At 37.4% G+C, this 22,409-nt stretch overlaps 1 protein-coding gene across 4 annotated transcripts; it reads right to left on the bottom strand.

Moving 5' to 3' along the window:
- Nucleotides 1-2,482: 2,482 nt before the first annotated feature.
- Nucleotides 2,483-22,239, bottom strand: LOC114480531 (E3 ubiquitin-protein ligase TRIM39-like). 4 transcript variants are annotated; one of them, XM_028474761.1, is made up of 10 exons: nucleotides 21,973-22,239; nucleotides 10,256-10,481; nucleotides 9,228-9,495; nucleotides 7,290-7,385; nucleotides 6,935-7,168; nucleotides 6,704-6,851; nucleotides 6,586-6,612; nucleotides 6,412-6,476; nucleotides 3,624-3,740; nucleotides 2,483-3,445 (listed from the first exon to the last, which is right to left on the bottom strand). In XM_028474761.1, the coding sequence occupies exons 2-10, from the start codon at nucleotides 10,474-10,476 to the stop codon at nucleotides 3,038-3,040; spliced, it is 1,584 nt and encodes a 527-aa protein (XP_028330562.1). In that variant the 5' UTR covers nucleotides 10,477-10,481; nucleotides 21,973-22,239; the 3' UTR covers nucleotides 2,483-3,037. The 4 variants fall into 4 exon arrangements, with proteins under 4 accessions (XP_028330562.1, XP_028330560.1, XP_028330561.1 ...); XM_028474759.1 differs by lacking the exon at nucleotides 21,973-22,239 and adding an exon at nucleotides 12,969-13,101; XM_028474760.1 differs by lacking the exon at nucleotides 21,973-22,239 and adding an exon at nucleotides 12,973-13,006.
- Nucleotides 22,240-22,409: the final 170 nt, after the last annotated feature.

Genomic DNA, 22,409 nt, shown 5'->3' with positions numbered 1-22,409 from the left:
TCTCTCTCTCGTTCTCTGTTTAGATTGAACCCCAGTGTATGTGCAGACGGCTCAACGCGTCACCCTCAACCTCCGGGTGTTCCAGCTTAGACTCATTGACTTTTTACCTCTCACATTTAAAAAGTACACAAAAATCTCCAAAAAACACAAAATTACAACAAAAATACAAAACATAATTCAATGGCATACAAAATAACCTCAAAAACACACAAAATGAAAACAGAAATAAAGGAAACTACAACAAAATTACACAAAATAACTCCAAAAACACACAGAGCAATAAAAGAAAACATCAAAATGGACCCCCTAAGCACACAAAAACTCCCAAAACACACAAAGTCCAAAAATACACATTCGACACTATGAAAACGACAACAAAAATACAAATTATGATTCAAGTAACTTTGAAAAAACAAAAACACTCCAAAACTAATGAAATGAAACAGAAACACAGACGAGAACAAAATTACACAAAACAAAACAAAAAAAAAAAAAAAAACAGAGCAATAACTAAAATCCAAAACTGACTCTAAAAACATACAAAGTGACAAAAAAATAAAATACACATTTGACGCTCTAAAAACACAAAACAACAACAGAAACACAGAAAACAAAAAAATCACACCAAAAAATCTTGAAAAACATACAAAAAAAAAAAGAACAAAAAAATACACAAAACGACAACACCTATACAAGATGCTGTGCTTAAACCCTTTGGAGAACATGCACGACTGAGTAACAAAAGCTAGCTAAAACTATCTGGAGCTAACAGCTCGCTAAAGCTATCTGGAGCTATACTGTTTATATTGAGCAATAAATATCCAGAAACCAGCAAGTAGACATCTTTCCTCCAAACTATTTCTTTTTTGAAAGTCCTTCTAAAGCTTCTTAAGTTATTCTTAAAGACAACATTAAGCATTTTTTAGATTTAGATTCTCACTTTTGGATAGATAACAAAATAAAATGTAGCATTTTGTTTCAGTTTATATAATAAACGAAGTGTCTAGAGTTCCGGCACTTCCTGCTCGCATACGCAGTTCCGCAGTGCCGGACCTTTTCTACACAAGCGTAATGTGCGCGTGTTACCACCGTGTCAGAATGGCCAAGTGGTCTAAGGCTTCCATCTGCTGGTGTGGGTTTGAATCCCACTTCTGACATTTTTTCTTCTTCATTTTAACATGTTTAACACGGCAAATTCCACCTTTAAAAATACATATCAGAAAAGAAAGAAAGGTTTTAGGGTATTGCCTGGGTTCGGGCTAAAATAAAACTGACGGAACTATAGCTAGAAGGACACGGTTCCAGCAGTGACGGGGACAGAACTACTGGCATTCTACTTACTGCGCATGCACACAGGAAGTGCCGGAACTATAGTCAGGTTTGTCTGAGGTTTGGGTCTGGACCAATAGCAACAGCCTATAATAAAAGTAGTGATTGGGTAGAGGAATCATTGAAAAGACAAAAACTAAAACCAAGCAAGTGACACAGGCCGTGAGTTTGACGTCAAAATGAGTACGTAGTGCGTTCACATTAGATAGTCTGAAAAGATTGAGTACGCGAGAAATATCCGGATTTACCACATTAGGGACATTTTTTAAGTATGCACAGTGGTCACTAGTCATACTCAACCCCCCATAATGCATTACGAGCTGAATATAAAATGATCCTGGGACCATTCCAACATCCCCTTTTCAAAACAAAAGCATCTCTTCTTGTCTTCAAATAGTCTTTTAATGCTTTTGTAAATAGGGCTCTTGTTTTGAAGTTAATCGGACGTTTTGTCAGTAGCACGAAGGCGGAGAATATGGAATCTCTGAAATGTGTGAATGAAATGCGTTTCCGTGGGTTTTATGTATCAAATGAGAACATGTTGATATTCTACTTGGTCACTTTCTCGCTTAAAATGTTTTCAGAACTTTTTAAAGGTGGAGAATCATATTTAGCCTCAGTGTGCTTCAGTCGTTGTAGGTTCAAAATGCATCTTGGGAAACTTGGAAGTATACTTCAGTGGGCGACCGTGGCTCAGGTGGTAGTGGGTCGTCTTCTGATCGAGAGGTTGGGGGTTCGAGCCCAGTACCTGACTATGTGTCGAAGTGTCCTTGGGCAAGACACTGAACCCTAAGTTGCTCCCAGTGGTCGACTAGCGCCTTGCATGGCAGTCCTGTCCCACTGGTGTGTGAATGTGAGAGTGAATGGGTGAATGAGCTGATATGTAAAGCGCTTTGAGACTGCTTCAGTGTGGTGATAAAGCGCTATATAAAATCAAGTCCATTTACCATTCAGTGGGAATGCTCATCATACTAATAGTATATAGTAGACAGTACGTATATACTCATTGAGGTTGTAGAATATAAAAATCCTGAAATTCATCAGCATTTAGCCAGTTGGCTAGTGTTACTGCCAAGCCCTGATCACCACAAAAAAAAAAAAATCAAATGAGCAATCAGACATTTCAAATAAGGTCCACGACACATAACAAGAGTATATTTCACAAGATTTATTGATTTTACAAAGCCAGACTTATATTACATACATTGTTTACAGATTTACATATCAACCCTCTGTCAAATAGGGAAGGGAAAGAACATAAACTATGCTTGAGTTTTGAAGCTACATCACTGGATACGTCCATCATATGATGAAATATTTTTCAAAAATAAATAGAGCTGTCAAAACACGATCAGAGTCGATAACAAGGTGGACAGCTGCTAATTAGCTAGCGTGACATGTTAGCCAAACACAATCTAGCATACCAATAGAAAAGTGTTTTCTTCCTTCTTCTTTCTTGGTTATTGGCGTATTACAACCAACTTAAATACAGTAGGTGCATATCCACATACACGTTTTATTTCATTACCTTAAAACTCTTTTCTCCCACCCCCTGGAAAGTGTTTTAGCTGAGGACACAATCAGGTCATATCAAGCTACCAAGCTAAGAGCACTAGCATGACTTGCTCTTTACTTGACATGGTGTCCAAAGTGCAAAAATTACACTCGCAGCTGGTCAAAAATAAAGTGGTTCTCACTTCCTAAGTATTCATATTAAAGTTTGCACTCCTGTCTCGATGGTCACGCTCTGCTCTGCATTGATGTCGAGCGAACAAATGACCAGTGGCGCCACGTTCTTCCCGTTGTCCTGGACGCAGGGGTTGAAGTAGGGGTACAGCGGTTCTGTGAAGGTGAAACCATCGTAGGTGTAAATGTGCGTCTTCGTCTCGGAGTTGAAGAAGCTCACAGAGCCTAACTCGTAGTCCAGGAACACCCCGACCTTTCTGGGCGATTCCTGGAGGTCGATGTTGACGTAAGGGCTAACGCAAGCGCTGAGGTTGCCGCCCTTACGCCGACATATCGCCCAGAAGCCTTTGTCGGGTCGGACCGTGATGGTGCCCTTCCTGTTGATGGACTCGCTGGCTACGCCCAGATCCCAGTCGCTCTTATCGCCAACCTGAAACCAAACATGAAAGATTTAAACAACATCAGAAGACTGAGAGCAAAGTAGAGCTTTTACTTCCCCATTGAAAAAAATTAAACCGTTAATGTTTTTACCCATTATTATCTACAATTAGGCTAATACGTCTTTGAAAGGCAGTAAATTTGACTTTAGTTGTAGACTTTATTCGTACCTCAACCACCCAGTAGCTCCGACCAGACGTGAATCTTTGATTCCCCAAAACACAAACGCAGGAATCAAAACGCTGAGGAACGTTTGTGAGCGCTGCCCTTTTCTTCTGGCAGCTAACCTGAAAAACCAATTTACTTATCGTTAGCATGAACTATTTCAGGATTTCAACAGGATTTCATTACTTTCCATCATAAAATGCACAAACAAACTTTTCACTGAGATATAGTGTTTTTTTTTTAAAGGTGGGTCCCATTGTGAGGCATTCTTTGATGCCAAGGAACTACTAACAACTAGCTAACTACAATTAGCATATTCACACTTAGCCTATATGTGTGTTTTCTCCAAATACTTTTGTTTTAATAGTTTTTACCTATTTTCATCAAAAGGAAAAGATTAGCACTAGCATGTTACTTTTGTAGACAACAGCTAATTTGCTGAGAGCGAAAGTTACAACATAGCGGAGCCTCCTCAGGCCGAGATCTTCATTTTAGCTTTTTGTTTGCGTTGTTGCTACTAGATGATTTTATGTAGATTGTAGTGGACTATTTTGTTGGATGTCTCCACACATTTGGCACATTCTTGGCTGAGAAGCAATTGTACAAGCTAAAGGAACATGTAGTTTAATCATGTAGTGACTTGCAAGTTCATAGTTTGGGCAATTTTTGCTTGGCAAGGATCTGAACCTGAGGTTTGGGACACAAAATAACTGTCGTAAAACAGATATTAATCAGTCAGGGACAGTTATCTATGTTACTTTACATTTATTTATCTATGTTGAATAAAACCTCTGTTGTATGAATTTACTTCTGACCATAAATATCGATTTCGTAAAATTTGATAACTGGGTAAAATCTTTCAGTGGTTTAGGTTGGGGCTTGTTGTTAATGACCTAAAGTTAAAACCGGAAGTTTTACACTAGCTCGTACAACTTATTTAATTGTAGGGGACCCTGGTGGATGTCCAAAGGCAGTAAAAACACTGTCGCACATTTGGAATTTTATCACACTTTTATGACTCAAAAACACTGGAAATAGGACCAAGGAAAATTTCTTCAAATCCCAGCCATTCTTCATCCTGCACCCGCTTTCAGCAGCTGCTGACGCCCTGCAGGTCCCCTGCTGACACCCCATTCTTCCCCCAAAGAACAAACACATTCCACAGAGACAACAGGGATGTAACCTGACACAATAGATTAGAGACCATCTTCTTCAACATGAAGATTGAAAAGGAAGAAATAAAAATAAAACCTACAACACCATCCGATGCTTTAAAGGCAGAACTGTGATTTAAACTACTGGAATTCCAGAGATGGGACCCCGACTTTAACCATTTTCTTCACCTACAGGAAAGATATTCATTGTGCGTCTCCTTCTGACATATGTTTAATCACTAATGTAATCATCTTTCAAGGGAAATGTTTATAACTCTTCACATGTCTCTTTTTAAGAGATAATCAATTGAAAGTCATTTTTCAAGGGTCCATACAATCTGAATTTCACGTTTACAGAAGTTTTCTTTAAGAGTCTTAAGAAAACCCATTTTCTAACACACACACCCTCGCTAGTTTTATGACTTTTTGTTTAAAAGCACATGTGGATGTAGCCTTACCATCTTGTCTCTTTACAGGAAAGTTAAGACTCCCGCTTCCTTCTGCTAACTAATCAAGTCTCACTCACTCCTGCACTGCAGATGTGTTTTACCCTTTCTTCTTCTCCTCTTTGCCTCTGCCTTAAACAGTCAGAAGTTTTTCAGTTGAGTTATGCAGAAATTTTGAGAAAATATTTGAACTTTTTCGGTCAGGAGGTGACGTCCAGTCACCTCCACAAGGACTGACTTTAGTTTCATCTCCATTTTTGAATTACACAAGCAGCTTTTTCCCTTTTTGGAGATAATTTCCAATTTTTTATAGCTTTCAATGAGTAACCTTGAAACGAACTCTAGCATCTTTGACTTGAGAACTTGGTTGGTTAAAACTACCCATCGGCGCTCAGGAGTCGGTGCCGTGCGAGGAGGTTTAAAACCGAAACCCATCCAGGCAGATGATATCCAAACGAGCCCATAGAGTGAATGGTTGGAAAACATCCTCGGTAAATCGCCAGGATTTTTATTTTGGTAAAGTTTTATTAAATTTATTACTTTGACTTCTACCATCCTCTCTTCCTTAGAACGTCAGAAAACCCATATAAAACATCTCTACAAATCCCAAACTAGATACCATTTTAAAACATGTATATACCTGTGTACAAATGTACATAATGTGGATAATTATAAGTCAAAATAACTTCTGAAATAATTGTGAAACTGCCTACTATTTATCATCATCATGCTTGTAACCTGTGAAAGGCTGCTTGTAAAATAAAAATTTACATATTGTAAATGCTGTTTTTATTGACATTTAAACTTTTATTAAACCTCTATTCCTAACGACAAGAACCCACTACAAAACAGGGAACTGTAACAATTAAATAAAACAAGTGATCTGAAACACACTCAATTTCAGATGGCACTCCTGGCAAACGGACACATTAAAATTAATATTTTTGAATATTAATTACCCTTTGTTCCCCTACATAATAAAATAAATGTATTTGGTGTCCCTTCATTGGCTCTGTACTATAGTGATTTTTTTTCTGTATAATTAATATTTGTGACAGTTTGAATAGGATAGTAGTAAATTGAACACACAGCGAGGCAATTACAATGGCTAAAATTATTCATTTCTGACTGTTTAGTAGATTTAAACATATTCTCATGCTGTTTGATATAGATTTTAAAGGTTTTTCTGTTACCTTCTTTCCATCTGAGGACACGAGCAACCAGCCTGAAGCCGTCTGAGGATCCAAAGTGATGTTCACTGCAAGGTAAAAAAGAGAAACCTTTAGAAAAGCTATTAAAACAGATATTTTGGGGTATTTTTCTAATTTAATCTCTGTATAAACTGTGCTCATGCTGTGAATCTTTACCTGCATGTTGGCTCATCTTGGCCGTGTCTGTTGAAAAATGTATAAAACAAAAGTTAAAATCACACCCGAGTGCTTTCTATAGTGTAAATTAAGTGTTTTAAAGGAGAAATGGACGCACCCTCCGCTGATAGGCGGTTGACGAGCTCCTGGCAGACTTCCACCAGTTTGGAAAAGGCCTTCCTGACGGTTCCCAGGCTCTGATCTGAGTGCACGGGGACATCAGACCACTCCCTACTGGGCGGTAGTTCAGACAGCAACTGGTGGAGCTAAAGAAGAAGAAAAACACCAAGTGATTAAGGAGGTGGGATCTCCATGTGATGCAGGAGAAGCTTCATCACTGATGTCTGACCTGCAGGATGTTCGTAGAGCTAAGATTGGTCTCCAGCAGCTGCAGCTCTGCGTCCTTGGCCTGCAGTTGGTTGATCTCCTCCTGCAGCTGGGCGAGAAGCTGCTGGCTTCGTGTCTCGGCTTCTCGCTGCTTGGTCTCCAGGTCCTGGACGAGGCTGGTCTGCTGCCTCTGGATGGCTTGGATCAGGACGCTGCAGATCTGGGCATACTTCTGGACCTCCTTCTCTGTGTTCGTCTGTGCAGGAGCAAAAATACCACCATAAAAAAAATCATGCTTTACAACTAATTTCTTGCAATTCAAGCATTTATTTCCATACAAATTTTTTGAAAATTCAAAAAATGAAGGCTTAACTTACTTTGCTCACTTCCACAGAGTGTTGAATCTCTTCCATCTTTGTCTCTCTAACTTCGATCATCTCTTGGATGTTCGTCTTTGTCTCTCTCAGTCTCGACTGCAAAGGTTACAAACATCTTTAGTTTATGTCAATGTAATATTATCTAATAATTACACTTTTTGTATAGTTTAGGTAAAATATCAATTAATTAAAGTAAACAAAATAATGTAATAAAAATATATTTATGAGAAGAACCCTCAAGTAAGAAAGAAATTGATATAGAATAAAAAAAAAAAAAAAAAACAATATTAAAAATACAATAAAAAAAAACAAAAAAATCCTCTTATAATGCAACAATTTTAAGATTTTTTGGCTTTTATTGCAAGCTTGTTTCCAGATCCAGACACTTTTTCATCATCAGCAGAAAACCTGATATCTTTCTGTACCGATATTATATTTATCGGGCCAATAACTTTGCTTTTATGTTATATACTGTAGCTGGCTCGATATTAAGTTTTTATGGTAATTGTTTTGTTTTTGGTGCACATATGCTGAGGAGGCTTTTTCCTAGTTTTACAAATTTACACTGTGCTCCCCAATACACCTTTTTCACACTTCCGCATTTTAAACCAGAAGTGGTGTGCAACAACTTCCTGTGGCTATAGCTTTAGCGTTAGACAGTGACAAAAATGACCCAGTCTCCGCGTGGTGGTTTTTGTTCTGTTCCTGGTTGCTCTTGTGGGGCGAGAAAACAGCCATACCTGTCTTACCACGCTTTTTCGATGGACCCGGACCAAAAAAGGCAGTGGATCCAAGCAGTTAGGAGGGATGAGGGTCCAGAATTCTGTATAAAGCCAGGGAGCACTTTTGTATGCATCCGGCTCTTCACTCGGGACAATTTTGTCAGCGGATCCACCATCAGCCGCCTTAAAAGTGGAGCTGTTCAATCTCTCTTTCTCTTTCTAATAATTTTATTGCACCATCGAAGAGGGAGTCTGCCTTTGAGAGGGCTTAGAAATGGCAGCTTGTCCTCTCACAGCAAACTGCAAGCTAGTCAGGCTGAAGCTGCTACTGCGGACCATGATTATGTGACACATCCATCCACAGGTAAATATCTAAGATGGTAATTTGTATAAATTTGACAAGGTAAATTGTATACAGTATATGTCACATAAGATAATTTTTGTCAAATATAACCAATACTACATTTGCAGCATGTAATACAGCACCAGTGTGTAGTCATATACCACCATCTAGTGTAGCTAGCGGTTAGTACACAAAGCTATTTCTTTTCTTCTTTTTTTTTTCCTTTGTCTGCACATGTTGTCAAAGGTCAACACTACAAGAAGTGCAATCTTTTTTAGACAGCAACGCATGTTTTGTTATTGCAATTAAATAAATGAATTTATTTTATTGCATAATTGTGACCATCACCAGCCCTCCCCAAGGAAGGGTAAAAAACACTTTATTTAAGGGAGGATATAAAAAGGGAGAGCAGTGTTACACCTAGGTGAGGGGGAAGGGAACAGGGAGGAGAGACTCAAGATAGGAAATGGAAAGGATGGGGAAGAGTTGATTTATTTAAAGTGAGAGTGAGATGTGAAGTTGTAGTTGTGCATATTGTTCTGCTTGTGTTGTGTAATTAAGCCAGTCTGGTGACAAGTGTGAAGCTTAGGTATAATGGTGGTGGCTGTGGACAGAGGGAAGGAGTGAGTGGTAATACCTAAAACAGGTATTTGGGATCAACGTGTCTAAGGTTAAGCCCAGTACGAGCTTTATCCCACAGCCCAAATCATCATAGACAAATGTATGAGCAAAAACTGCTACTGCAAACCCAAGCGCTGCCTAGGGCCCGAAGATGCAGCCAGAACAGCATAAAGATCGGAGGTCAAGGAGCCCCAGGCCACAAATATCGCACTAATATTACTGTCAATCATCCCCAATAAAAACCTTTCACACCTTGAGTCTCCGCTTCTCATTATCCAGGAGGATGGTGTTGTGGTGCTTGTGCTTCTCTTCTGAGCATTGGGTGCACATCAGCATCTGGTCCTTCCTGCAAAACAGGGTCAGAGGTCTGTGGTGGATTTTGCAGACGTTTCCCTCTTCGTTCTTCGCCTGACACGCCGAGCAGGGCTTTGCGTGCTTCTTCCCTCTACAGACGTCACAGAGCGCTTTGTCGGCTTCCTCCTGTTCAGTCGGGATCGCGGTCGGCTCCGCTTGCATCGACCTGTGCAACGAAGAGAAATACGAAATATTTTAGGTCCACGCAACGGAAAATCCAGAGACCGAGAGCCACAAATCCAGGTTCAAGTTGTTTGTATTGAAATATTGAAACCGATATTACAATCAAGACGTAAACAAGAACAGGTCAAACTTGTGTACATTCGTCATCACATCACGTGCAGTGATAAAATTACTTAAAACACTTTATGCAGTATAAAACATTATTTTGTGTTTCTTAACTATTTACACTTCTGGTTACTTTTACAGTATTTAATTCCTACTTCTATCTTGTTCTTGAATTTCTCCAAACGGAATCAATTAAGTATTTTATAGGTCTGTCCGATATTTACTTTTTTTCTGATACAATTAATTTCCAGTTCCAACATGTAGTGTCAACCGAAAAAGAATTGAAAATCAAGTATTGCTGTACTTTGAGACAGAAAAGAAGAGTCTTTAAGCTATTTTTAAAGAAGTCGACATTTGCGGCAAACTCTCAGTTGACTTTGAGCTTAATAAGGCTGAATCAGATCAAATTCAGACTAAACTCAAACATAATCAAACCAGTCAGCCTGACTCAAATCACATTAGCAGGAAAGATTAAACTTCTGATCTAGTATTTCATAGGGATTTATTTTTTCACTTATACAATTAATTTCCAGTTCCAACATGTAATGTCGACCAAGGAAGAAGTGAAAATCAAGTATTGTAACACTTTTGAGATAACCAACAAAAGAGAGAAACATAAGACTCTTGGAGCTACGCACTTTTTAAAGAAGTCGACGATTGTGGCAAACTCTGTGTTGACTTTGAGCTTGGGGCGGCTGCTGAACGTGTGTTGGCACAGCGGACACTTGGGCTTGTCCTTGGAGTCCCAGTAACCCTCAATGCAGTCCAGGCAGAAGTTGTGCCCGCAGGGGATGGACACGGGGTCCACGTAGATGTCCAGACAGATGCAGCATCTCACCTGGGCCTCGAAAGCCATCATTTGGTCTGGAAACGACAAAAAGTCCCAACGTTATTATTACACAACCCAAGCACATGACAATTATCATTTTTAATCCCAACAAATGCAGTCCAGAGCTTTAGTGACACAAAGGAGATGTTTTGCACTCCATTTTTATTGAATATTTGAAAAGCTGGAAACCACGTTCTAGAACTTCTGCCTGCGTGTTGGCACCGAACCAAACACGTCCAGTCACAAACCTTTGCTTTTTATGCAGCTGCATATTTCAACACAACCCTGTAAACAACCTTGTAACAATGCAACTATGTAAAGAGAAAACTGGAAGAAGAAACAATAGTTCAAGGGATGTAAAACTAAACCAAAACAAACTGAATTAGATTCAACTCAATTCAACTTTACTTATATAGCGCAAAATACAACAGTCATCTCAAAGCGCTGAACAAAATATTAAGTCCATAGTAAAAAAGAAAAAGATGAAAAACGATTGAATCAAACCAAAATCAGACAAATCAGACCAAATTTTAAACCAATTTAGACAAAATCTAATCAAATTAGAAAAAATCAGGCTGAATCAGACCACAATTAGATCTAATTAAACAAAATCATACCTGAAACAAACATAATCAAAATTCAAATCAGTCAGCCAGACTGAGACAAATTTAGACCGAATAAGAGCGAAACATATAAATGAAACACTAAAATTCAAATGTTTGGCCATTCATTTGAGAGAATACATTTTGAACAAAAGCAGTGTTTTTTTTTCTATTCTGAAAAGCTGGACAATGGAAACCACTGGGGATGTAACAATTATTCGTAAGGCAGTTAAAAATCGATTCATAGGTATGACGGTTGATATCGAGTTTCTGAAAATTGAATCACAGTACTTTTTTTAAACAGCAGAGGGCGCTATATATTTATTCTTCTCTTGTCCAAATGCTGAGGCGGCGGGAGGAATCTGCTACTACTCTCTTTCTGGCCGCCTTCTACTCTTAAATATGTTCATAAATGATTCCTTACCCCTTTAGCACCGAAAGAATATCTGTGATATTACGTGAATATCTGTAAAAGCCATGTTTTTCTATTAGCTCTGTCTGCTAGCACATAGCATCTCTTCTTCACTGCAAGAATATCTGCATGGCAACTGACCACTGGGTTACCAGTTTTTTTTTAAAGTCCAATTGTTAAGGCACAAAATACATTTTCAGTTGCACTTTTAAAAAGAAAAAGAACTATTATGCAATTTTGCATTGTTTATTAAAGAACCAGAATTTAAATTAATAGGCTTCTTCTTCATTTGTAATATTCCTTTATTTATTTCATTCAAGATTTATCTTTAGTTAAATTGCATTGTTTTATATAGTTTATCAAGGGATTCTTTTGACAATGAAAAATAAAAGGAAAATAGTACCGTATTTTCTATTTTTTCCCCCCAAAAAAAATAAAGGAATATTTTTCAATCATCATTTGTCTACAGTCCCATTTTGTAAAATAAATCGTGAGAGAATCGTATCGTGAACCCAGTATCGTGAATCGTATCGGGAGTTGAGTGAATCGTTACATCCCTACAAGCCACACACATCCCTGCACAAGCAAAACTTTGCTTTTTATGCAGATGCATATTTCAACAATCCTGTGAACAGCTGAAGTTGTAACAGCACAATTATGCAACGAGAAAACTGTGAAAAAGACAGAAGAGTTCAGGGATTTAAAACTAAATCAGAACAAACTGAACCAATACAGACAAAATCCAACAAATCAGGCTTAATCAGACAAAATCACACCAAAATTAGACCAAATTGGTTGACCAGAACAAATTAAACAAAACACGTCCATGCACAGATAAAAACGTACTCTTTTGTGCAGGTGAATATTTTAACAACCCTGTAAACAAAGTTGTAACAATGCAACTTTGTACAGAAAAAAATGTGAGAAGAAAGAAGAGTTTGGGGATTTAAAACTAAACCAAAACAAAATTAGACCAAAGTCTCACAAAACAAAGTCCCACCAAATCAGGATGAATCAGAACAAATCAGATGAAAAGAGAAAAAAATTAAACAAAGGAATAGTCAAATTAAAATGTTTTCCCATTCATTTTAAATGACAGCATCTTTTAATGCCTTCTACAACCGCTGCCTGTGTGCGGGCAAACAGCTGCGTATTTCAGAACAACCCTGCAAACAGCAAACAAAGTTGTAACAATGCAACTTTGTACAGAGAAAACTGTGAGAAGAAAGAAGAGTTTGGGGATTTAAAACTAAATCAAAACAAAATGAACCAATTCAGACAAAATCTCACCAAATCAGATGAAAACAGAAAAGAAAAAAAATCGTAAAAGTCAAATGTTTTCCCATTCATTTTAAATAATTTTGAATGACAGCACCTTTTAACACCTTCTAGGAGGTGCAAAACTCTTGTAAAGTATGAAAAAGTAGAGCATTAAACACAATCAATGAAACCTAGTTAATGTTCTCTAGGTAATGTGTTTATTATTAAGATATTAAAAGGCTCCTTACCTGCTGGGGTTGACGTGCTGCTCGCTCTGACAGGTGAGTCTTTGTGAAACTCGAGCGCTATGTGCAGGATATTAAGTGCAACGCCACTTCAGTGTTTCTGGTTCTTCAGGCTTTAGTAAAGCGACGGTGCTCGTGTCGGATGGACAGATTGCATAAGGTTGATTAACGAGTTGCTCTGTTTTCTAAACTTAGAGTTGCCCTGTTTGACAAGACCGACATCTGAATTACAAAGTGGAAATGTACAGCAGGGCATTAGCCACACCCCCTTTCATTCAGTAAAAGTACAGACACTTTGTTTATAAAGTACCGACTCACCTGCTATACTTAAGTCAACACGTTGCATATACATAAGTCAAAAGTAAACCAGAATAAAAAAAAGATAAATGCTCAAATACAGACATGAGCAACTTTTATCACGTGATTATATCAGATCTTAGGGTCACGTTATCAACATTTATGCCAACATAATACAATAAATGGATTTGTGTGTTTTTAGAGTCATTTTGTGTGTTTTTTGGAGTCCTTTTGTGTGTTGTTTGTTGTTGTACTTTTTTGGGTTTTTGGAATCATTTTACGCATTTCTGTCATGTTGTTGGTTTTTGGAGTTATTGTTGTTATGTTGAGACTTTTTTGTGTATATTTTCCTTTTGTGTAATTTGTTGTGTTTGTTTTGACTCATTTTGTGCATTTTTGTTGTCGTATTGAGTTTTTTGGGTCATTTTAGAGTAACTTTGTTGTCCTTTTGTGTATTTTTTAATCACTGTGCATTTTCGCTGTTTTTGGGAGTCATTTTTTGGTGTAAGTTTCTGTCATCTTGTGTGTTTTTGGAGTTAATTTAGTGCCTAACTTACGTTTTTGTGTATATCATCCTTTGTGTGTTTTTGAAGTAATTTTGTGCATTTTTGTTGTCGTATTGGGTTTTTGGGGTCATTTTAGATTGTCTGTTGTTCCTTTGTATGTTCTTTTAATCATTTTTTGTCATTTTCTAATCATTTTGTGCATTTTTGTTGTCGCATAAGGTTTTTGGAGTCTTTTTTTCTGTATGTTTTTTTGTCCAAACCTGTCATTTTGTTTGTTTTTGGAGCCATTTTTGTACATTTTTCTTGTCGTATGTGTTTTTTTGGGAGGTCATTTAAATACTTTTGTTGTGCTTTTGTGTATTTGTCTATAATTTTGTGTTTTCTTGGCGTCAATATGTGCATTTACTTTGGGAGTCACACAAAGATACCATTGAGATACCATTGGTTATGATTTGGCGCTATACAAATAAAGATTGATTGATTGATTGAAAGATAGACCGAGTGGGGGTAACTTTCACACTATTATTTAGATTACAGTTACTTTAGCAACTTTGATTGCGGTTGGCTTTTCTTTTTCCTCTCTGTGATTTTGCACTTTTCTCATGCATCTTATTTTTAGAAGTATGGGTAGCTATTAAAACCTACATTAGGAGAGTCACCATACATTTGTGCTCTGCTATTTTAATCTGTGCCTGTTAGTGGGTAAGCGTAACAACTACATTATGTAACACTCCTCATATGTGCTTCATGTTTCTCAAGGACAATTTGTACTGTAATGTTCCATATGTACAAGTTCTCTCTGTTCTGTGTGACCTATACATTACAAACATGAGCAGATTCCTCCAGGTTCTATAGTTTTGTTTACCAGATTGTGCATCCCCACAGTGCATAGAGGAAAAAAGGTTTTGTTTGTTATTTTGACAATTATAATTAACTTTTTTATTTTAATTTTTTTTTTTTAATTTTTGGATTTTTAGATACTGTTTTCTATTTCTAAATTAACCCTTTCATTTTTAAAAATTAATTTCAATAAAAAAGAAAATAAAAATCTCTCCTATTTCAAAATTACATTAACTTTCTTTTTTTTTTAATAAAACTTTTACTTTAAACTAAAATATTTCTTAAATTACTTTAAAATGAATTAAATCAGATGAATTTTTTTGATGCCCTGATACAATCAAAAGTACTACTTCTCGCACTATTGACAAAGACAAAGTGCAAACAAACTAAAATTCTAATCAAAATGCTTTTAGTTTCACCAAATAACAAAAACTAGAAAACTCAGAAACCTTGGTTAAGTTTTTAAGGCTAAAATGCTTTGTACAAAATGACATAAACATAAATAACATATAACGCAGAGCAGGTTTCAGACCGGTTTACTACGTCATTCCTTGGCTGCCCTCCAACTATTATTTCTCAAGTCGTAATTTTAATCATTCCCTTCTGAAGCGCTTGCAAAGATTGTGTTTGTCTATCGTACAAAAGAGTAGTGCTGCTAAGCGTCGATCACTAATGGTTTAAGGAAAGATCAGGGTTAGAATTAGAGCTAGAGTTAAGGGTAAAATTAGGGGCTTCAGTACTTAGCCTACATTTGCACAAATGAGTCCGGAACAGGTTAGAGGTGGGCAATATATCGAGATTCAAGATATATCGAGTTTTCTATTTTGGCGATATAGAAAATGACAATATCGCCTATATCGAGATATATCACTCTCTCTTTTTTTTTTTTTTTAAACTTGTTTTGATTCATACAATCACACAGAACAAATCACATAATACAAGTATCTATTTTTTTCAGAGTATAGTCAAACTGTGTCCTTTACAATTTTCCCAAATTTTCGAGATACGTTTATATTGTCTTGTCCTCCCCAATAGGGAACTCAGTTTAAAACCTGCCTTTTCCCCTCACCTCTCCTTCTGTTGTTCTCCCATTTTTTTCATCTAAATACAGTTCTCCTGCTCCTGTTCTCCCGTTATATGTGTTATATGTGTTAAATGTGATTGTCTTTTCATGTTTTCTTGGACGGGATGAAACTGAAACGAAATTTTGTTTCTCTGTAACATGTCTAATGACAAATAAGTAAAGTTGATTGAAGTTGATAGTTTTATAGCTTATTTTGTAATAAAATATTTGTTTAAGGACGATCTGCTTTAGCTACTTCTCAGAACAGCATAAAAATCCCAGTTAGATGGATTTCTGAGTGCGTCCTAGCCCAGACCTTCATTTAAACAAGCCACACTACAGAACACATGTTGTCTCTTATAGGAGAAAAAGCCTAAGGTGGCACATATTGTGCTGCTGTTTGTTAAGGAAATCTATTGGTTAAAAATTCAGCATTAAAAGTAAGGAAGGGGAAAGACTAGTCAAATTCTTGCTTCTTTCAGTTTATCCAAAAGACCAAACTCCTCCTTTTGCCCAATGTTTTTAGTAATATTGCAATGGCTCAAACTGCTGTAAGCATTTTAACCCTGGTTATATTTGAACCTCCTTACACACACAATTAACCCGAGGAGTAATTACGATTGAGTAAGAAAGTGAAACATCTGACAGCACATTGTACTCATGCTCTGATCATTGAACTTGTTTTGAATCATCTTTCGTAACTCAGCGTGGCCATGCCAGCCTGTCATTGCCCGATTGTGTTCGATTGCAGAAGCAAAGCAGGTCTGGGCCTGGTTAGTAGTTGTATGGGAGATAACTGAGAATTCCAGGTGCCACAGTGGGAGACAGTTGCTCCAGTGGTATCTGTCATTGTGTCCTTGGGCAAGACACTTCACCCACATTGCCTAGTTTGAATGTAGTGTGTGAGTGAGTGTTGTTGGTGGTCGGAGGGGCCGATGGTGCACTATGGCTGCCTTGCTTCTGTCAATCTGCCCCAGGGCAGCTGTGGCTACAATAATAGTTTACCACCACTAAGTGTGTAGTGAAAGAAAAATGCCTTAATTCTGTAAAGTGCTTTGAGTGTTTATGATAAAGTGCTATATAAAATCTGATGCATTATTTATATTATGTAATGTAAAGATTCTTCATGTTTCCATCATAGTTTGTACGAGGACCATTGCTCTGCTTTCATCATATGACAATCTAAGGGCCAGACTCAGGGAAGCGTTGGAAAGTCTAGAAAGAGAGAGGAGGAACGCAAAAGACAGAAAGAAAAGGGCAAAGAAGACTGAATAAAGAAAGTAATAAATGAAAAGTTGATAGAGCAGCTTGATAAATACTCAGGTAAAATGATATAAAGAAGCGAAAGTATTGAAACTTCCAATTTTTTCCCAACACATAAAAACTTTCGAGTGCTTTCAATGCTACTTAGTAATTTGCCTGTGCTAAGAGATCTTCCAATACGCCTCCTGGGTACCCTACCTACCCAAAACCCCAGACCCTTACACACATCAGTGACGTGCAGTGAGGGTAGGCAAGGTAGGCAGTGCCTACTCAAGGGTGAAATTATATTTTGATTATTGTTTTAATTATAATATAATTATATATTATTTATTTTTCAATTTCTGATAGCCTACAGTACCTATAAGTTTGAAAGTGTCAGCATTTTGTGCTTATCATAACCCAAATGACTAAACATCACTATTTCCTGGTACGACAGAGACGCTGCACAAGTCTCACTCTGCTGTAAGCAGTGTTGGGCGGTAATGCATTACTTGTAACACGTTACCGCCCCAACATCACTTTTGACAGTAACTAGTACTGTAACGCAATATTTTTCTAAAGAAATAACGCCGTTACCATTACAATATGGTGCGTTTGTCCGTTACTTTGCTAGCTGCAGTGTACTTCCTGTTTACAGTGCCGCTACATATTTTTGCGGGATGCTGTGCCAAACACGGTAAAACAGTAGAAGAAGAAGCATTGTCAGCGTGTTTCTGTTTACATCACGTGCGCCAATCATGGCGAGTCAATGCGAGAACAGGACGAGCGTCGCAGATTGGAAATACGAGCATTATTTTTGTCTCCAAAAGATGCATCAGTGACGCTAAGCTAACGCTGCGGCTGGATTTTAACAGACTGTGACTGTTATCCAGAGACAGGTCAGCCAAACTATTGCACGGTATGTTGTTGTAAATATGCAGCTTGTCACTACTGCTGAGTCACTGCTAACAGCGGCTCATTAACCTGATATGTTTAGCATTGTGTAGCTGAGAAAAATGCTGTGAATTTGTTTTTCCACATTTATTTTTATAAGCATTTTCAACAGCATTACTGTGCTAAGGCTGAAAAATTACTGTTTTAATTTTGCAGCAGCTGTTTTGTGCTTTATATATATATATATATATATATATATATATATATATATATATATATATATATACATACACACACGTCATTTATGGTTGTTTTATAGCAGTTGATCAACAGTGGATTATTATATTATTACAGCACTGATATAAAGCTGTATGGACACAAGTGACCCAAAATAAATAATACATTCTTTAATTCTAAGTAACCCATAGCCTGTGTTTATGTGCTTGCACATGCGCAGTCAGTTCCCCAATATGAAAACCCTATACGTAAAAAGGCAGCTCTCTACGCTGCCTTTGGACGTAACCGTGCTATGCTAAATGCTATACGTACATTCACAGTGCATTAGTAAATTGATACAGCATGGCCGCTGCTACGTTCGCTAGCTAGAAGCGGGATACCACTACTGGAAGGATGACAGTGCTAGAGACGATAAAGGAACTTCCTTTTGAGGAAAAACGACAGCTTTTAAAAAATGGGAGACCAACACCTGAGCGAGCAGACCTTCAGCAAAGGAAAGGTCAGAAAATGTTTCATACTTTCCACAGTGAATGGTACAAAAGGAAGGATTGGCTTTGTGGATGTGCCTCACTGAACCGGCTGTTCTGAGTTGTTGTCATTTTCTCCGTGTTCTGTGTTTCCAACACAAACAACAGATGTGCTGCTGTGTCATTAGATATATCTTGTTGAGAGAGTATGAAGGCTATATTGAATAATTGTTTATGTTTCTTTAATGGTGTTTTACAATATTGATTTTGTTAGATTAACACTTGCCAGCAGAAACATGAAATTATCATTGGTGTCTACATTGGTGGTCTCGATTTGCAACGCCCTGTCTACCCAACCCTAGTGCTCATGGCACATCACTGAACCACATGGAGACTTTGAAAATAAAATATACATTTCTCATTACAAATGTTATCAAAACTAAGCTAAAGCCACAAGTTATCTGCAGAGGGTCCCTGTGCTGCGGAAGACATCCGGCCTGGTTCCTGTTCCAAAGATGTCGAGAGCCAGTGGCTCCAAGGACTACAGACTGGGTGCGTTGACCTCTTCCACTGATCCTGGATCAACTATGGCCTTTGGACCTGGACCCGCTGCAGTTTGCCTACCAGCCCAAGGTTGGAGTTGAGGACGCCATCGCCTACCTGCTCAACCTGGACAAGCCGGTGAACACCGATACCCCTTTTCCACCAAAAGAACAGAGTTTTCGTTTAGAGCTAATGTTCGAGCCAGAGCAAGACTCCTGTATTGCCTAAGAATTGGTTTGGTAACCCACAGCAAAAGTGGCCAGTTGAAGCCACGTCCTTCTGTCACGGTAAAATGTCAGTACGACACTGAATATGTAGCAGTTTACCCATAACAACTCGCACCATGACGTTGTTGTTGACAAAGTATGAATGCTATCCTATGAGCCTATCCTAAGAAAAGATTCAGAGTTGAACAATGTTGCCCTTCATTGGAGTTATCTGCAACCAACGTTTGGGAAGACAGGTAATTATCAAAGAAGTTTTGATTCTTCACAATGACTGTGTCACGGTGTGCTTTTGCCAAGCTACTTAGCTTCGACTACGCTTCCATAAGTACAGCAGATATAGGCAATAAGTAGATTTTAATGTTTGTTTATCATTATAGATGCTCTTATGGCTGACTGTCTGTGCATGTCCGTGATCGCGCTGCCAGTGGGACTCAAAAGTAGGAACACATGTTTTTTTACTTCTACAGTACTTTCAACACCGTCTGTTGTAAAATTAACAACTGTAGCTGACTTTATTATCCCCATTTATCATGTTTGGTATAATTTTAAGAATTTTAATAGCCAGTTAAGTAGGGATGTAAAGATTAATTGTGAGACAGTCAAAAATTGGTTCAAAGCTATCACGGTTCACATCGCTACTCTGAATTTTATTTTATTTTTAACAGCAAAGGGCGCTATCTATTTAGAATTTGAAATTCAGGACACGCCATAGTTTGTTTATTTATATTATTTCTTTGATATGGGATTTGTTTTAAAATCGAATTGTTAAAGGCACAAAATACATTTTCAGTAAGGCTGAACAATGAATCGCATTTGTCAGTGGTTGGTTACACATTTTTAATTACTGCTGTGCACTTAATCCCCGTCTGAGTTTACATAAAAAAAAAAAATGTTCACGCTTCTATTTTCGGAATCCGTCACAGTACTGCGTCCGTCGACTCTTGGGTTCTCGTGGCTGGCCACACAGATGTCCACTCTGATCATTGAACTTGTTTTGAATCATCTTTCATTGCTCCTGCTTAGGCTTTCAATAAAGACGTCAAACTCTTTTTGAAGCAGTTGTGTTGCATTGGAAACCCTGTGACAGTATCACACCCTTCGCATTTCTTACATAATCACATATTAGGAGTCCTGTTATTAAGCGCATTACTGCAAAAACACATAATTTCTCCACTGAAGTGTATAATCAATGGGAGTTAACTAAAAATGACCATATACTTTTGTGAAATTACTATCATTAACAAATAAAAACAAAATCCAATAAGAACTATCGGAGCAAACGAGACTCAGCAATGCAACAGAGCAGCATTTTATTTATGATCATTGATTCATTTTATTTTATATTTACCATGCCTGCATTTGTCGTCACCATCACAAGTAGTGGAATCTTTATGCGACAAATGTGCATTTTTATTCTTCTTCTACTTGCATAACATCTATTTAATAAATAAATGTAATATTTCCCAAAAATTAAACAAATCAACTGGCATAGTTAAGTGATCAGTGTTATCATGTGTTCTCTAACTAACAGAAGTTGATTTGGGTATTTTCTGTTGTTAATGTGAGTGTTTTTTTTTTTTAGTTTTGTGTAGTTTTTCATCAATTTGTGTATTTTTGCATCAAATTGTGCTCTTAGAGTTATTTTGTGTGTTTTTAGAGTCATTTAGTCTATTTCTGTTGTCATTATGCTGTCGATTTGAGTGTTTTTGTTGTTTTGGGAATATTTTTCGTGGTTTTTGTGAAGTTTTGAAGTCATTTTGTGTATTTGTGTAAACCGAGGGCTCTAGAAAACTAAATCAAACAGGATTTAGAGAAAGTCTGTGAGTGTGGTTTCTTCCTTTAAACAATGCTCCACACCTCAAGTGTATGTGACTTTTAATCAGAGTTTGACGCTATAATCTACATCCGTGTGTTTTTTGTACATGATTGTCCCAGATAATAAACTAATAAATTACAATAAATAGAATTAATCTGTCTGTGGGCACAGGGGGAAAGGTTTAGTCTTTACTCGCTAAGTATCTATCTATCTATCTATCTATCTATAACTGTAAATTAGCTGTTTTAGTTTGGACGAGAAAAGCACAGACGTGATGAAGGTGAGCAGGTTTACATTACTGAGTTACTGACACATGAATGCAGACAGGGAGTGAAGCAACACACATGAATTAAAACCGAAACCTAACTAAGACATTTCCAAGGAAACAAAACTGATCAGGACTGAAAATTATGATATATATTAAAAAGATACCCGTGTCACAAAATTACACTAAAAATACACACAAAACGACAAGTAAAATACACAAAATGAGAGAAAAAAATACACAGTGACAAAAAAAACATAATCTGACACAAAACAATTAAACAAGTCAACAATGCAAAGTGACAGAACTACACAATAAGAAAAATAGTTTTTTTTATACCTATATATATATATATATAGGGGTACCTGTACTAGTCATGTATACATGAAATGTGTTTAACGTATTATCAATAAACAAAATATGTGTATGTTTATTGATAAAACACATTTTTTGGAACGTTTTTATACCTTAAATTGAAATACAATCAGCCATGTGCGACCGGATGTGACGTATGTAAATTACGTCACTCAATGCATCAGCGATTTTTCTTTAGTTAGGTTTTTGTTAACATTTTATTTAAAATACCGTGTGGGACAGACAGTGGACTTACCGGGTGACGAGTCTGGAAGAACATGGAAGCGATTAAAGGAGGAAAATCCATGAGAGCCACCGACAAAGCTAAGCTAAGCTAACACACGTTCAACCATTAACAAGCAGACTTGGAGAGTTACAAATGATAATTCTCTACAAATGTACCCACATAATTACTAAACACATGTAAATAGTGGATATATTTGTGAATACGTGTTAATAATTTCGATACAAATCTCTCGCTGCACTTTAATGTCATTAATTCATGTGGATAAAGCGGGTATAAATCCTGTGACGCCCCCTGCCGATGAGTCTTATTGGTACGTCCTTCCCTCCCAAGAGGTCATGGCTGCAGGTGATGGGGGCGTGGCCTGATTACAGGCGGGAACCGCTGTGTTGGCGGTCCAGCCGTGTTGCCAGGTTGGGCGGGTTTCCGCTGATTTAGGATTTATTTTG

The sequence above is a fragment of the Gouania willdenowi genome, chromosome 18 (genome assembly GCF_900634775.1).
Source record: "Gouania willdenowi chromosome 18, fGouWil2.1, whole genome shotgun sequence".
In the NCBI taxonomy this organism is placed as follows: Eukaryota; Metazoa; Chordata; class Actinopteri; order Blenniiformes; family Gobiesocidae; genus Gouania; species Gouania willdenowi.
This window is presented reverse-complemented; position numbering and strand designations above follow the sequence as displayed.

Bases quoted from the DNA above. Each gene is read 5' to 3' on its own strand.
- LOC114480531 (XM_028474761.1), bottom strand. From the start codon at position 10,476: ATGATGGCTTTCGAGGCCCAGGTGAGATGCTGCATCTGTCTGGACATC. The intron at 6,852-6,934 runs GTCAGACATCAG...CTTCTTCTTTAG, and splicing joins GCTCTACGAACATCCTGCAG to CTCCACCAGTTGCTGTCTGA. The intron at 6,477-6,585 runs GTAAAGATTCAC...TTTACCTTGCAG, and splicing joins CAAGATGAGCCAACATGCAG to TGAACATCACTTTGGATCCT.